At 26.6% G+C, this 17097-nt stretch overlaps 2 protein-coding genes across 5 annotated transcripts in view; both read left to right on the top strand.

Annotated features, from left to right (window-relative positions):
* Positions 1 to 5300, top strand: part of LOC114934785 (uncharacterized) — a 49563-nt gene extending 44263 nt beyond the window's left edge. For 3 of the 4 annotated variants that reach the window (XM_085487458.1, XM_029307517.2, XM_085487457.1), the window contains 4 exons: positions 23 to 1272; positions 1689 to 1783; positions 2227 to 3346; positions 3623 to 5300. In XM_085487458.1, coding sequence (XP_085343584.1) covers positions 23 to 1272; positions 1689 to 1783; positions 2227 to 3346; positions 3623 to 3640 — 2483 coding nt within the window. In that variant the 3' untranslated portion in view covers positions 3641 to 5300. The other variant, XM_085487456.1, reaches the window with a different exon arrangement.
* Positions 5301 to 6008: 708 nt separating this feature from the next.
* Positions 6009 to 8813, top strand: LOC114934755 (uncharacterized). Its single transcript, XM_029307471.2, has 4 exons — positions 6009 to 7203; positions 7681 to 7976; positions 8113 to 8178; positions 8603 to 8813. The coding sequence occupies exons 1-4, from the start codon at positions 6615 to 6617 to the stop codon at positions 8714 to 8716; spliced, it is 1065 nt and encodes a 354-aa protein (XP_029163304.2). The 5' UTR covers positions 6009 to 6614; the 3' UTR covers positions 8717 to 8813.
* Positions 8814 to 17097: the final 8284 nt, after the last annotated feature.

Here is a 17097-nt window from a genome sequence, read left to right as displayed (position 1 = left end):
TCTGTCTTTATATTTACAACAGCTAACCAAGACGTCTTATCCACACCAACCGATATCCTGCTGCAGAAGGTATCGGACACCTTATCAAATGTGCTACCAGCCCCATCGTCTCTAGAATCAGAAACGTTGCCCCTGAAGACGAGTCACCCAACCGCATCCATCCAAGCAAGCATCAACTTCAAACATTCCACAACTAAACCAGAACCCTTCGAGGACGAGGACGAGTCAAACGAGGTCTACAAGTCGTGTCTCGATCTTTCAGAAGCCACTTTGAGCGCCAGCACGCCAAACATTACCGCTAATTCGCAAGAGAACACTTCAGATTACGTGTCGGCGATGAACGAGGACTTGGAGTCAATCAGCGACTGGAAGTATCAGCTTCCGACTCCGCCAAGTGCCTTTCGCGATTCGTCTTCGCCTACCCTGGACGACGATTACGACACGATTACTCTGGGATCGGTGAGCGCCTTCAAGGAACCCGAAATAGTGAACCCAATTGCGGAGTCGGCGGAACCGGATGTTACAGATAGTGGCGATGCTAAGAATTTATTGAACGGTTCTGGGCCGAACTTCGATCAGGAAACCCAAACATCGTCCATTGTTTCTCACAAAACTCCCAATCCAACTAATCCGGATCTGCGGAAGGAAATTATCACGGAACTGGAGAGCAAAATAGAGACCGGTGCTTTGGCGCAAACTGTCAACAAGGATTTCGATCGAAGGGTGGACAGTTTATCCGCACCGAAGGACAACACTTTGTCCAACTTTATGATCACCACTTATACCAAACAGAATAGCCTGGACATTTACGAAGAGTTGGAAGAGTCCAACTCGGACAACAGGTTTGTCAAAGTGTTTGCCACCCTGCCGAGGAACAGCGCGGAGAATTATGGGAAGAAGGATGCGACGAAGAAGAAGAAGGCGAAGTCCGAGGAGTGTCCAAATGTTGAATGTAAAACGGAACCAAAGAGTGAGTTACCCCACAGATTGGAGTCTCTCAATAATAATGAAGCTAATGAAAAGGTTAACATCCAGCGATCCAAGAGTTATATATCGATATCCAGCAACGCCAAGTATCAAACGGAAAAGACGCAGCAGAAGATCGACAAGGAAGTTGAAGAACCGAAGATTACAGCTGTGAAAAAATCTACGAGCATCGCGGACCTGAATGTCGACGTGTTACAAGGCACCGAGAAGTTCTCGCAATGGAGAGATAATATATTGAAGCAACAGAAGGAGCCCAGCAAGGAGAAGCAATTACAATCATTGCAGGTAATTATGAGTTAAAGCGTTAGGAAGTTGTATATTTTATTTTATTATTTTAAGAATTTCAAATAGATTCTAAAAAAAAATACAGCATATTGCAGAAATTATTAATTATTTTTATTATTTTATTATCTTCTATTGTATTATAAATATTAATATTAATTTATAAATATTTATATATATAATATTAATTAATAATAATTGTTGCTAGTGATTTAATCTATTAAAAAAATGTTTCTACTATATAATATTTAGCTTATATATGTGTAATAATTAAATTTAATAATTAATAGTTAAAAACTTTCTATATATATTAAATATACATTCGAAAATTAATGCCAATATGATTTTGATGCTGAAATTAATGATATAATATTTGAACTTTGTCAACGTATTATTTAAAAAAATATTTAAACTTTTAGGTGCTGAAAAGTATTTTACCGCAGTTGAAAAATGCTCAACAAGCGGAGGAAAATATATCCAAAGAACGCAGTAGCGCAATATTAAATGAAAAGAAGTGAGTATTATTTTTTATAAAAAAGAAAAACCAAATATCATAAACAACTATTTCAAGTGGAAGTTTTATGATTTTTAATTATTAAATTAGTAATTTTGCAAATGTCAAGTTTTTTTTAAACATACAAGTTACAATTCTGAATTTTCTCATTGGATCAATAAAAATTTATACATTTATTCCAGTTTTATATATTTATAAAATACAAAAAAATCTATGAAAATTTATTATTTCTGCTAAAGAAAATTTTTTTTATAAATCAAAAAATTATACACACAACAAAAAATATCTTGAAGAAATCGAAACATTATTTATGATTTTAATGCTAATTATTGTCCTATATTATTAATCATCTTATGATTATATTTTTTAGTATTGATTATAAATAAGAAATAACTATAAACACTGTGTTGCAAATATTTTATAATAAAATTATTTTCCAACAGATACGAACCTGAATTCACCGAATCACAAGATTCAGAACCGGAATATAAACCATCGTCGAAGGAGAAAAATATGAAACGCTACGTTTATACTGGTCCACCTGCGATCAGTCTGGGCAGTTGGTCGGAGAGACCCAGCATCAATGTTCAAATCAAAACGGACACCGATTACAAACTAGGAAGAAGTAATACAAACGACAGCAAATCCATCGTCAGTATTACCGACGCGAGAAACGAGAAGGATACCGCGAACTATGCCAGCGACGTCAATAAGAATAACATCGCCAATCACAAAGACAAAATCCATGCTTCGACGAATAAGAATAATCCGGCCGAGCGAGAACTCACGAGGAAGCTAATCGCGCACACAACAGCTTCCGGTTTCAAGGCGCCGACGTCGAATCGAGTTAACGTGTTCGATTCGTCGAAGAGCAAAGATCGACCCTTCGTGATGGGAGTCGAGCTGAAGAAGACCTTTGTCGAGACGCCGAAGTACGGCGAGGACGAAAACGACGCCTCGAGAAACGTCAAGGAACTGTCAAATACATTCGGCCAGCACATGAATTTCAAGCAGAAACCCAAACGCGTTAACATCAATAGACACTCGGCGAACTACGATACGCAACTCGCCGAGGTGGAGGTGAGAATAGGGAAACCGAATGTCAGTAAGCAAAATGGCCACGCCAAGTTCGCGAAGGCATCCAGTCAAGACGAGCTTTCCTTCAAACGGCATTCTTGGACGCAGGATCTTCAGGAGAGTTCGCAAGCGAGGAGGTACACATCCATCGTGGGTATAAATGAGACGAGTCAAGGCTTCAGGCCGCAAAGCGAGCCAACATCCCTCAGATGTAATTTCAGCAACGCTGTGAAGATCAATCCGCCGATGCCCGTCGTGAAGGGATTCAAGATACCTATTATCAACCCTAAAATGAATAATAATCAAATCAATCGTAAAGAATTGTTGACGAGTGAGGGCGTGCCACCTCCTAAGCTTCCAACCAGGACGGTGATAACGGGAGTGACGCTGAAAAATACCAACCCAAGACCCAAATCGGTTCAGTTGGATTCTAGGGATACGCTGTTGGAGTCCATCAGGAACTTCAGACGTGAAAAGTTAAAAAATGTAAGTACACTGATGTAAAATTTACATTAATACATACACACTAAAAATTCTTAGATGCCAGCCATTTCAAAATAAAATAATTAATTAATATAATTACTTTATAATTAATCAATAGCTGTAAAATGGCAAAATCTGACGTCACAATCTGATATGGTCGCGGCGAGAATCCAGGAGCCTTAAGGAGAATTAGAAGATATTAGAAGAGAAAATATTTAGCAACAAATAGTATTAACTGGATATCAAATAATCATGAAAAATAACTGTTTTCTGTTTCAGATTGCAGAGAGATATTGATATAGCTAAACATTATAGAGCAATTTACAGAGAAGAAATCTGTTTGAAAACATTCCGAGATTTGTAAGAGTGTTTTTTTATTAGATATAAATTTATATTATTTGTTTTCAGATCATTAAATGTGAAAACTATTTTTTGTTTAGAAAAAATATGTGAAAATAATTTTGATTTCTATTTAATCCTAAAATACTATTAAAGGTTCGCTTTTCCAAATCTTTTAGAATGCAGAATCCTAAAAGATTTGATAATTTATTATTTTTTTCATCTCTGTATATAATTGCTTAATCTTTTTACACATGATGATATATGTTATATGTCATTAATATTTACATTAAAAATGCTGATTGTTAAATCTCTAAAATTACTAAAATAATATGCATATTTTTGCAATATTTTTTACTTAGATTGTAGAAAAACTGTTATTACTAAAAATTTTGTAATAGTTCTAATAGAATTTACAATTTTGCAATACAAAGGTAAATCAATATCAGTTCGAGAGTTTGAAAATAAGACAAAAATAGTTTGTCTGTAACTCCAGTGTTAATAATTTATTATAATAATTATTATAATTTCATTTTTTTGAGTATTTTGGGATTAATATAAAAGAAAAAAATATTTAAATGGCATTTTAGTATATATTAAGCGCTGATTTATTGCAGCTAAAAGTCATATATATATAAATAAAATATTTTCCGAAACATGTTTACACACATACTCTAATATTTAATACACATACATACACACTACATATATATATATATATATATATATATATATATTTATATAAATCTTATAGAGAAAAGGAGTTTATGTTGCATCATTTAACGAGGAAAGAAAACTGAAAAATATGTCCTCACAATATTAATAATTGATATTGCAAATTGATCGAATTATACTTTATCAAGTATATTTTTTCCAGCTATACTTTCAATAGAAATAACTATAATAAATGGAACTAAAATCCGATTGCGGTTCCACGTTAAGCACATGTAAATACGATATAATAGAAAGCTATAACAACCAAAACTTTGTTGCGAGACGATAGAAGATGTATATAGTATTAAAAGAATGTTCGCGATGTTTACTTGATCGTAAAAGAGGACGGAAAACACTTGTTTTATTTACTTGAATAGTCATCAACACGATTGCTCATTAATTAACATAAAGAGAGAAGGCGAAAGTTAGATTAATTACCTTTAATTCAAAGTAGAACTGTTTGATTTTTAGCTTTATTGAAATGTATACTTATGAAAAATAGAATAATACCAAAATTAATCGCGAATCAGATATCGATATAAGTACTAATAGCGATTTAATTTGCGAAATATTAATATGTCTAATTTTCGCGATTAATTGTAAGTTATTTCTATCAACGGGACCAAAGGTGATATCTTATTTTATCTATCGTATAACACTAATTTAGAATTGTGTAGAGAATGCGTTACTATATGTGCTAAATTCGAAATAGTCTTTTAAATCTGGTCAATTGAGTTATATCGAAAAAATTTATATAATTATTTAGAGAAGGATGTGTTATATTTAAACATTAAGCAATTTATTTTCCTCCATAAATACAATATTTTATCGATATAACAAACGATTGTATCTTGGCATAAAGTGTAAAGAATATTTAAATATAAATTAGTTTTTGTTTGCATTACATGCCTGTGAAATTTTTTGTTTTCTTTACAGCATGATTGTCCAGTAAGCAACATGTATTTCTTTCTGATAAAAATGTATAGCAGATACTTTGGAAAATCTGTTTGAATAGATTTTATGTTTCAAAATAAGAGAGAAATGTTTTATTTATCAATTAATTAAATAAAAAAAGAATTAATTAATTAAATAAAACATTTATTATTAATTTAATATTTTATTATTACAATTTATTTACAATAAAAGTAATCGAAATTACGTAAAAATAATAAGATTAACAAGAAAATTCGTTTCGTTATTGTAAAAACGAAAGCAGAAAAAATTTATTATATTATAAAGATTCACAAAAAATAATTATTTTTTTCCATAAGCATGTTAATAATTATTTTTAAAAATAATTTCCTTCTTACATTAATAAATCTGCTTAATTATAAGTGTTAAATTTGTGTAGCAAACTCTACGTTCTATTTGCACTCAATTTTTGCTAGAAAACTTTTTAAAATCGAGAATTTTAACAATTCAAATATTTTAATTTATTTAAAAAATTAAAATAAATTACTCAATTGAACATATCAAATTCTCACTTCCCTTAAAATTTTTTTTAAATATCTCAATTCTCTTAAAAATAATATAAAACCTATCGATTTATCACCTTTTTTAATAACGATTTAACGAGATTAAAATTTATTTTTATTTAATGTATTAACAAATACATATAAAAACAAATTGTTTGAATATATTAAATTAGTTTACGTGAAATATATTTAACATTTCAGGAATAAAAAAGAATAAAAAAGAAAAAATCGCGCATATGCCAGTGACAACATCAAAAGTGAATTTATTTTACAGAGTATGAGTTTAAATCAAAGATAATAAGATTGTGATAAAATAGAAAAATAGAGAGAGAAAATATTATTACCGACATAATGGCGATGTGGCGATATAACAATGATAAAAATAATAATCATTCTGCAAGATCTATTATAAACTTTTATTAGGATCGATCAATTGCGTGCGTTCTCACGTTATCTGATCGTTACAAATGTACATTACGACATATAATAGACATATTATGCTTATATATACATTAATAATCTAAACGAACATTTATATTAATATTCTAAAAGCGAAGGAAAAAAATTTTATCGTCTCTCCCTTTTTATTTGCTTGGATTTATGATCTGTAAAAGAGAGATCCCCCGTAAGATAAAAATAAATCATCGTTATTATTGCTTCGTCGATCCCGAGGTTTAATTTAGCTCTTTCCTTTTTTTCTATTTTTTACAGCACAGAAAAATACACGCAGTTCTCGCGAAACCATGTTGGAAAATTGTCGGTGGTTGCTGAAAACGTCGCGACTTTCCGGATGTCATCCGCACACGATCGACGAACGATCCCGCATAAATTTTTGCCTGTTGTTGATCCATTCGTTAATTATGTGCGGTTTATACAGCGTCGCGGCGTATTACGTTTTGGGCTTCGGCAAAAATTGTGGCGACAGCAACGCGACGATAGGCTGCGCCCTCCAGCGGATAAATCGGTACAATCGGTGCCTCTACGTGATCGTGACGATATTACTGTCGTGTTTGCGACATAAGGAGTTCGAACGTGCCGTGATTGTCGCTCGGAAATTCGACAGTTTAGTAATTAATAATTATCCTGCCGATGAGGGACAAATGATGAATTACAGACAATGGTTCGTTATGTTAGCGATCTCCCTCGCTTGGATCTCGGCCAATATGCTAATTACGTGCGTGATACCTCTGTACCAATTGAATTTGTACACGCTCGTGGCGCAAATCGTAATGCGAATTACGTTCTCGATGGAGATCGCGAAATTTTGCTTCATATACGACGCGTTGTATCGCAGATTTCGTCGCCTCAATGGATCGTGTTGCAAATTGTCCGGTATATAATTTAATTGACAAATTTAATTAAGGCTGAATTAATTTTAAAATAAAAAATAAAAATAAATTCAAAATTAAAAATTGATGACAATGATAATTCGAACTACATATAGTTTTCTAATTATTTGTGAAATTAATTGTGCAATTAATTGTAAATAAATAAATTTTTATTAATAAACATAAATATGTATTTATTTATTTTTAAATAAATAGAAAACTTAAAATGACTGATTAAGCAAAATAAAATGCTTTTTTTTTTAATAAATAACGTTTGTTTCAATATTTTCAATACAATCAATTTTTTTCGACAATTAGTATAAACAATTTTCAAAAAATTGAAAAAGTAAAGGTGGTAAAATGTTTTACTGAATCACAAAGAGCTAATCAAAGTATTATTTTCGTAATATAATAATATAATAATAATATCTAATTATAATAATATATAATTTTAATGTAGTCTGTTAAATTTTTTATATAGGAGTGACCACCGACATTGGTACCAGCGTATCTATAAATGCTAATCGTTTTACGATCTCGAATCTTCAGCGATTGCACAGCTGTTTGACCGATGCAACAAATCATTTTACCTCTTATTATGGTCCGCAGTTGCTCTGTTGGCTCGCATTCATGTTACTGGATATTATAACGTATATCTTCGACATTTTATATGAAACGAAGAATACAGTGCTGATTTGCATCTCATGTATTATATTAATCTATTTGTCACTTCAAGTTATCTTTATAAGTCGCATCTGTAATTTAACATGCGATGAGGTATGAGTATTTTATGTTTTCTTTAACGAGCTATATGCATATATAGAGAAATGACTTTTCTAAAATTACATAAAATTATTTTTTTCTTTTTCTTTACTTTTCATTAATTTTGCTTTTAATTATAAATTTATTTTAGGCAAACGCGTTGGCCGGGATAATATTTTTAACAAAAAATCGCGCATTCAAACACATCAACTCGGCTGTAAGTAATCGAATAAATATTATACAAGATAAGCTATTTTATATAATGCATCTCTTTTCTCTTCTATTTAAAATTAAATTTTAACTGACTTTATCTTTGAAAAACATAGGATGAAAGATCATATTACTGCTATATTAAGTAGAGATATTCATTTATATTTGATCCAATATATTATATGATAGCAATGATATTAAAGTAGTTTTAATTTATATTGTAGTTTTATTGCTATATAAAATTTAAGAAAATAGAATAGAATTATATATATATGTTTCACATAAATTTTTAATAATTTTTATTTATTTAATAATTTTGAGAGAATGTACTTTTAATTTTAATCTTTTAACTAAATAAATATTATAAATAAATGTTATAAATAAATGTTATAAATATATGTTCTTACTACATATGTTTCCTGTTTGTATAGGAAGTGATCGAATTGGGAGTACGTCTTCAAGTCTATCCTTTACGAATTAGAATCTGTGGTTTGTTTAATTTAGATAACCGTCTTGCATTTTCGGTAAATCATATTTTTCTATAATTTATTGATTACTAAATTTATATACATATTAGGGCTATTAATAAATATCAGTGTTTTTTGTCGATTTTTGCGAAAAACTAAAAATCAAATCTTGACTATTTAAAGACTCAATCAAATGTAATTAAAAAATGATTTTTAATTGTCCAAAAATTTTAATATTTTACGAAGATAAAAAAATTAAATTTAGAAACTGATTAAAAAATAATTGAATAACAATAATTGCTTTATTTTCTTTTATATATCAATAAAAAAAATAAAAATTAAAAAAATAAAAAATATATAAAAATTAAAAAATTAAAAAACTTAGCACTGCGTAATTAAACAAACAATATGTTAAAATTAATGTATTTTTTTGCTTGAATGTCCTTTAATTAAAGTTTAGCAGTGCTAAGTTTTTTAATTTTTTAATTTAAAAAAAATTTTTAGTTTTTTAATCTTTTTTAATTTTTAATTTCTATATATTTTTTAAAATTTAAAAATTTTTATTTTTTTTATCTTTAATTTTTTTAATTATTGCAAACTTTTAATATTATTTTTTGTAGAATGTAGGAAATTAAAAAATTATTTTATATAACCTTTTTGATTAATTAAATAAAATAAAAATATTTCAAAGTTTTTATTGTTACTTAGAATAATTTTTTTATATTATTAATTTTTGTAGGATAGGTTTTTACAGGGACATTACGCGGACTTAGCATCTTTTTTTTATCTTTTTTTAAAAAGGTATTATTAAATTATTTACATCAAATTATTTCTATTTGCTTATGATTCTGCCTACACACAACTAATTTTTATTTTTAATAATATAATAATATAAAAATGTTATGACACCATAAAAGTAAAAATAGTTTGCATTATTTTTGGGTAGAAATAATAAATTAAATTTATAAATTTTTTGGTTTTAAACTTTTTGACGGTTGTATAATATATATTTATTTATTTATTATATAGGCATTTGGCGTTATACTGATGTATGTGATATTAGCTTCATCTATTCATTAAACTTGGAAGACAACTTTAAATGGACCAATGAGAGAAATAAATAATCCCAAAAACATATGTGAATTAGTGCATAAATTTTAAACATTTAAATTTTAATAGAATTATATTAATTACAGGATGTGACTAAAGTTCCCGGAAAGACAAATATTTTGAAAATAAAGTATTTATAAGAAAAATACACAAATAATTTTTAGAATTTTTAAAACGGAAATCATATTTTATTGCATATTTATAACTAAAGTCGAAAAATGTATTCAAAATAATTTAATTATAGTTTAATGGATCACTTTTTATTGTTATAAGTATTGAATTTGTATATTAAAAGTTATATATCTCTTTGTTGAATTTAATCAAATCAATCAATTTCTCCACAAGTTTCATTTATAATAAATATTTTTGGTAAAGAACTTTTCTTGATATTATTAGATAGAATTTTATTAAAAAAAAATTAAATATTTAATTTGACTAAACATATAATTAACTATATTTGATAATACACGCGTTTAAATTTTATATATTAATTTTAATTGCAAAGAATTCTCCCTTCAAAAATGAGATGCATATAATAAATTTATGCATCTCATCAATATTATATATCTATAATAATTACCTAACATTATTAAAGTTCATATTTTTATTCTATTATATGTATTAATAAATATGCATACAAACTATTTATTATTTAATACAATTCTATATGAATATGTTTAATATTTTAAGGTAAGATAAAACAAAAAAGTTGACAATTATATATTAATTATTTTCTTGCTTGGATTTTCCTCGGCTTTTTAATATGACTTACCATATATTACTTGTAGTAAAGATGTATAAAGTTGTGTCACAAATCACAAATTACATTCTCGATGGAAATTGTAAAATTTTACTTCATATTCGAAACGCTGTATTATAAAATTAAGGTAACATCTAACTAGAATGAAACTTTCAAGAAAGATATAATAAAGGAGCACTTTTTCTAAAAAATGGATTTTTATTAAAATTTGTGCTTGAATATATTTTTTTGAATCGCTAATTATAATAATTAGAAGTAGTTTATATTGTAGATAGATCGTTTAAATTACGTGAGTACATGTATCAAAATAAATTACATTATAAAAAAAGACTGTATAAAATGTTTTATGTAAATATTAAAGCAGTGTCTGCAATCGAAACACATATATTTATTTTTTATCTCTATAATTATTTCAAAAATTATAATTGATTTCTGATTAGAAATTTATTTGATCTAGAAATTTAATTCGCAAATATCATTTGTTTAAAGATAACTGATTTTTGTGAAAAAAGCATGTTTTTTAAAAAGTATTACATAAAAATATTTGCAATTAAAAATACCTACATTTATGTTTATTTGAGATGCTTTGTTTAAAGCTTTTACACAAAAGAAACTCATAGTTTTAAAAGAGTGATGAGTTACACACATTCAATCATATATTTTAAAATTTAATTGTAAATGTTATACTACGAACGGATATATTGAAGAGTGATATAATTCACAATATCTTTAAAGTTTACAGATAATTTGAGACACATTGCGAAAGAAAATTTGTAAACTTGACTGCGCCTTTTAGCTATATATTTTGTTAATTGAACATATAAAATAATATTTAAATTAAATTTAACATATCCAATCTGACAAAATATATTTGAGTTAAATACTAATATATGTTCAATTAAAATAATAGTAAGTTTATTTAAAAAGTTTAGTTAAGTTAACAAATTTTCATCCAGTGCAGTTCTGCATAGTTACGTAATATATGCGTTTACAGATAATTTGATACAATTATAAAATTATTTTACTTTATATATATATATTATATATTTATACATATAAATGAATATATTATTATACTCTTTATACAAGATATAAAAGATATAATATATGTGTATATATAAAAATAATGGATCTGTAGAATATATAATTATAGATTATATACATATTAAATGTTTCACATAAAATACATTAAAAAATTATGAACATCTAGATAAAAGCATTTAATAATGTATATATGATGCTTAATTAAAAAATATAAGATTCGCAGTTAATTTAACATAATAAGATATAATTAAAATAAAGTAAAATAATTTCCGCCATATATTATAAAGATAAAATCAAAAATATGAATTCTTTATTTTATTATATTCTTACGAAACCTGTGTTCTTTCATTTAACGACTTGTTACTCTTTACGTGCAAAATTAAATCAATAAAAATTCAGAATAATTAATATTAGAAAGTTTCTCTCTTTAATTGTGTGCGTTGTTTAATATTGGACAAATTCTAGTTGTTACTATTAAACTTCATCTTATTTTACATATACATATATTATATTTAGATTTATATATACATATATTCGAGAGAACTCGAGAATACATATCTAAATGTTTTTCAAATCCAAAAGAGACCCTAATACTTATATATATAAAAATATGTATTTTCAAATTGGCGATGATATTTGCATTGTAAATCGAATGTTGATGACATATTTAAGTATAAGAATAAAAATGCTTGCAGTAATCATTGTTGTGTTTATAAAATTTAAAAATTAGCTAGATAAAGATAAGATAAAAATATGTAAGTTTATCTTAGATAAGATAAAGAGATTTTTGTGATAAAAATTATTAAAATAAAAGATAAAATTACATGGCATCTAGATAACTTACAGCTATTATTTTTAAGATCGCTTATGTAAACACAGTTATAGAACAATAAATAACTGTAAATTATAAAAGGAATACAAAAATATATTCATACTTATGTTTATTAAAAAATTATTCACAGTTATAATTTTTATCGTTTTTGATTAAGTTCTACTAATTCAATATTTTTATGTGCTATAATTCTAAATCAACTCGGGAAAAATTTTTTAATATGTAACAATATAAAATTATATAGAAATATATAAAATTATATACATATAAACGCAAAATTATATATGAAATATGTTCATAGATAATTAAATAGTGCTTTTTATATATAATTATATAAATTTATATATATATATATATATATAATAAATAATAAATATTTCTTTATATATATAAATATGTATGTTTCATGTATAATTTGATATAATTACATATGAACCCTTACAATTTATATATAAATTTATATAATTATGTATAAAAATGAACATATTTTACATATAATTTTATGATTATATGTATAATTATATACTCTGCAATTATTAATATTTTATAATTATGTATAAAAAATTTTTACCGAGAAATTATCCAAACATCATCATTTTAAATTTAAATATAATTTAGTGAAGATAACACTCTTTTTCATCTAAGATGCACATATAGATAATACATATTTTTATTGTTCATGTAATGATAAAATGAAGCCAAAATATCATTTATAAATGATCATCTGTATAATTTTATTTATTGTTTGTTAAATAACAGTAAACACTGGCAAATAATTAAGAAGAAATAAAAGGAAAGTAAAATATTTAATTTAACACTTATTGTGCTTTTGAAATACAAATGAATGCAATATAGCTGATTCGAATATTTATACCAAGAGTGCTAACATTTGAATATAATGTGCTCATTGTTCATAAAAATGCGAATAATGGAAAAAATATAAAAAAAATATTTTATCTCAATTACAAAAATATGCTCCTATTATAAGATTTTTCCTATACGTCTTCTTCCCAATCTTATTGATCGTGGAGGAATTAACTTATGGCCAAAAACCAAATGCCCAAATAAATCTGAATACGACATGATACTGTCACAGTGTGAATAATTACAATTGCGTTGAATGCATGATCTCACTTTTATATTACCACAGTCGTTATATTGAGTTACGCAGCTATAATGTTGTCCTATCCAATTTTCAATATTTCTATTGTGGGATAAGATATGGGTTCTTATGAAATGTCGTTTCATTTCCACCAACCTACTTATATAGAAAGTAAACGTTGCATCACATAACTTACATTCTATCTTGCCATCATCATTTATGTAGCTGTAACGCCAAATCAAATAATTCCAGGGGATATTTACTTTCGTAAATTGTATCCAGTTAGAATTATGTACTTCACGTATGTGATCTAAGATGTGATGTAAGCGTCCAAATGATTGACTTCTATGGACACATAAACGACATTGTGCAAAGTTACTTCTTATTGTAAAGAATCTCATTATCCAGTCCTCATTTCTTGCTGCCATCGTCGATATAATACTCCTCTTACTATCACCGATTGTGTGCCACGAAGGGATGTGTTTCCAGTCACGCGAGAGATGTGATTCTAACTAAACAAAAGAAAAAGATCGCGAATAGATGTACGTTTCGAAAATAACACATGTACACAGTAATCTGCTTAATGTCTGAAATTTTTTAAATATTTTTCATTATTTGTTCACAATAATAACATTTTGGAGGTGACAAAAATATGTTTATAATCTACATTTATATACATAGACGATTTAAGGACATATCACATACGTAGAGAGAATTTTTCATTACATTTGTCCACAAAATTCACTACAAATTTTATTATATTTGATAATAAGCCGAATATTAATTACTATACTGCATCGTAAAAATTATGATGAATTTGTTATATGAGAGAGAAATCATAGATATGATTTATACGTACCAATAAAATAATCAATTTTCATAATTATAATAATTACATTTTGCACTTTTACTTTTCATTACCCTGTTCTCGTTTTTAAAACTCGTCGTCACGATAAAGCTAAATTAAAAATATTATGCTGTATCCTTAATATTTATATAAAATATTTTATATGTTTATCACTTCTTCTGGAATTTATTCTACTTTCGAAAACACTTCAAGAGAGAGTGAGAGAATCAGAATATTTTAATATATATTAAACATTTTCGAAGTTTTATTATATAATTATGTAAAATTAAATTTATATATCTTATTGTGGTCGATATTAAGATTTTTTTTTACGGTAAATATTAATCAGATTCTTATATAATTAATTCTTCCAATACCACATTGTCCCACGATTACCATAAATTTCAAGTTAAATTCTAAGGGAAAAAATTGTCTTTGTATATATATATATTAGTATGTATAATATGTATATAGAAATGTTTGTGTATGTAAATAATGAAAAATTATAAAAAGAAATTCGAGATATTTAACAGACTTAAACTATACACATATATATATTTTTCATTTTCAATAATATTAATTAAATAAGTATGATTCTAACTGAACTCACTATTTATATTGTTGATCTTTTCTGGCTTCAATTGCACTAAGTAATAGGATGCAAAATGATAAAGAGTGACGAATTCGAAGAAATTTAAACGTAATATTCGTTATAAAGCTCTGTTCAGCACGTCTGTCTGTCGATCCGATTTATATTCTACTAAAAATATGCGAGAACATCGAAACTGCTATAGAGACTTTTTGTATCGTGTTGTGTACGTTTACCTTTACGTATGTCTCTCTGTATTCGTGTGTCTTCCCTGCCTTGTATTTATAATTCTGTTTGCCTGGGTACGTTTATAGTATGTGTGTCTGCGCATGTGTATGTGTATGTGTGTTAAAATTTTTAAATAATTATTATTTTATTTTTCCTTTTCTTAATCTTCGCAGAAAAATATAATTAAAAAATGTTCCATTCATTTTTCATTCACAAATTGCATTATATAATTTAAATTATGAAGCGTCCTGTATACCAATTAATTTACAAATCGAAAAAATTTCTATATATTCATCGCAGAGTATGATCTTTGCACAACATCGGTTATATATTTAAAGTAAAATATTCCAATAATTCCTCACCTTTGATGAAAATGATAAAGAGTGACGAATTTCAAGCAATATTCGCTATAAAGCTCTGTTCAGCACGTCTGTCTGTCGATCCGATTTATATTCTACTGAAAATATGCGAGAACATCAAAACTGGTATTTCGTGCTTAAATAAATTTTTTTGAATCGTTATTTATAATAATTAGAATTACTTTATATTGTGGATACGTTGTTTATAAAAATAGTTTTTGTTCAAATTAAGTTTTGCTATTTTTTTTATTTAAAATCAAAATTTCACGATTTAAAATGATCGATTAATGAAAGTTAAATTGTAATTTTCTAAAAGAAAAATAGCGGAAAACACTTTTAATATTTTTATACAATCAAAACTTTTATCAATATTATTATGTAAAAATTTTTTAATATATTATAATGTTATACAATATATATATATATATATATATATATATTGTATATATATACATGTATATATATAGACATGATAAATTTATTCATCTCTTTAAATTTTTAGTTTTTCAATTTTATTGATTTACGATAAGCCAAATTATTTTTTTTTTAATTTCGTTTTTTATCTTACAAAATTCATAGAATTGAAAGTAAATTAATAAATTAAATATTATTTTAAAAACGATAATTTATATTCTCTGTTCAGGGCAAATTATATCAATATATACATTTGGTGAGTTAAATATAACAGAAACATTTACATAAATAAGGGACGAGAAGAAAAAATGAAATGAAAATGTTCCCGTTGATTCATAATGATCAGTTTTATTGTAACATAATTTTTGTAAAAATATCATTTTACTAATTTATTAAATCTTTATGTAGGAATGGCTGATAAAGGGGATTCCGATGAACCTGTGACAAATGTAAATCATTTGACGATCTCGAATCTTCATCAGTTGCATAGCTTTTTGACCGATGCAACAAAGCATTTTAATTCTTATTATAGTCCGCAATTGCTCTGTTAGATCCTAATCATGTTATTCAACATGGTAACACGACTTTTTAACGTTGTATACATATTCGATGAAATAAGTCTGATTTGCCTTGGATGTGTTGGAGTACTATTTGAATTTATTCAATTTATCTTTATAAATCACATCTGCCACTTAATATGCGATGAAGTATGTATGAGTATGTTAGATTATCTCTGACGAGAAAAAAATTATTCTTTGTAATATGACATAAAATATTTTAGGCGAACGCAATGGCCAGGACAATATTTTCCATAACTCGTTCAGTCAAACACATCGAACTTTCGACTGTAAGTAATCAAATAAATATTATACTGTGAAGAAGCAATTTTATATATATATAATAACGTGTCTTTCTTTCCCCTTCGTCCTATTCTATTTCTGCTGTTCTCCATCTTATTGTTAAAAAGAGTAAATTTTAAGGCCGCATTATTGATATATATATAGAATAAAAATTCAGTGATATATAATTAAATATAATATATGACTGCGATAATATTAAAGAGCTTAATTTATTTTTATTCTTTTTTGCTAATAGTTTTATAATGTACGCACAAGTTTTTTTTGTAATCACTAGACGACACATGCCCGCGATTTACGCACATCATTTATATTAT

Source organism: Nylanderia fulva, unplaced genomic scaffold (genome assembly GCF_048542155.1).
Source record: "Nylanderia fulva isolate GAGA-0341 unplaced genomic scaffold, ASM4854215v1 Scaffold55, whole genome shotgun sequence".
Lineage (NCBI taxonomy): Eukaryota > Metazoa > Arthropoda > Insecta > Hymenoptera > Formicidae > Nylanderia > Nylanderia fulva.
The sequence above is the reverse complement of the archived record's forward strand: the minus strand, read 5'-3'. Positions and strand labels throughout refer to the sequence as shown.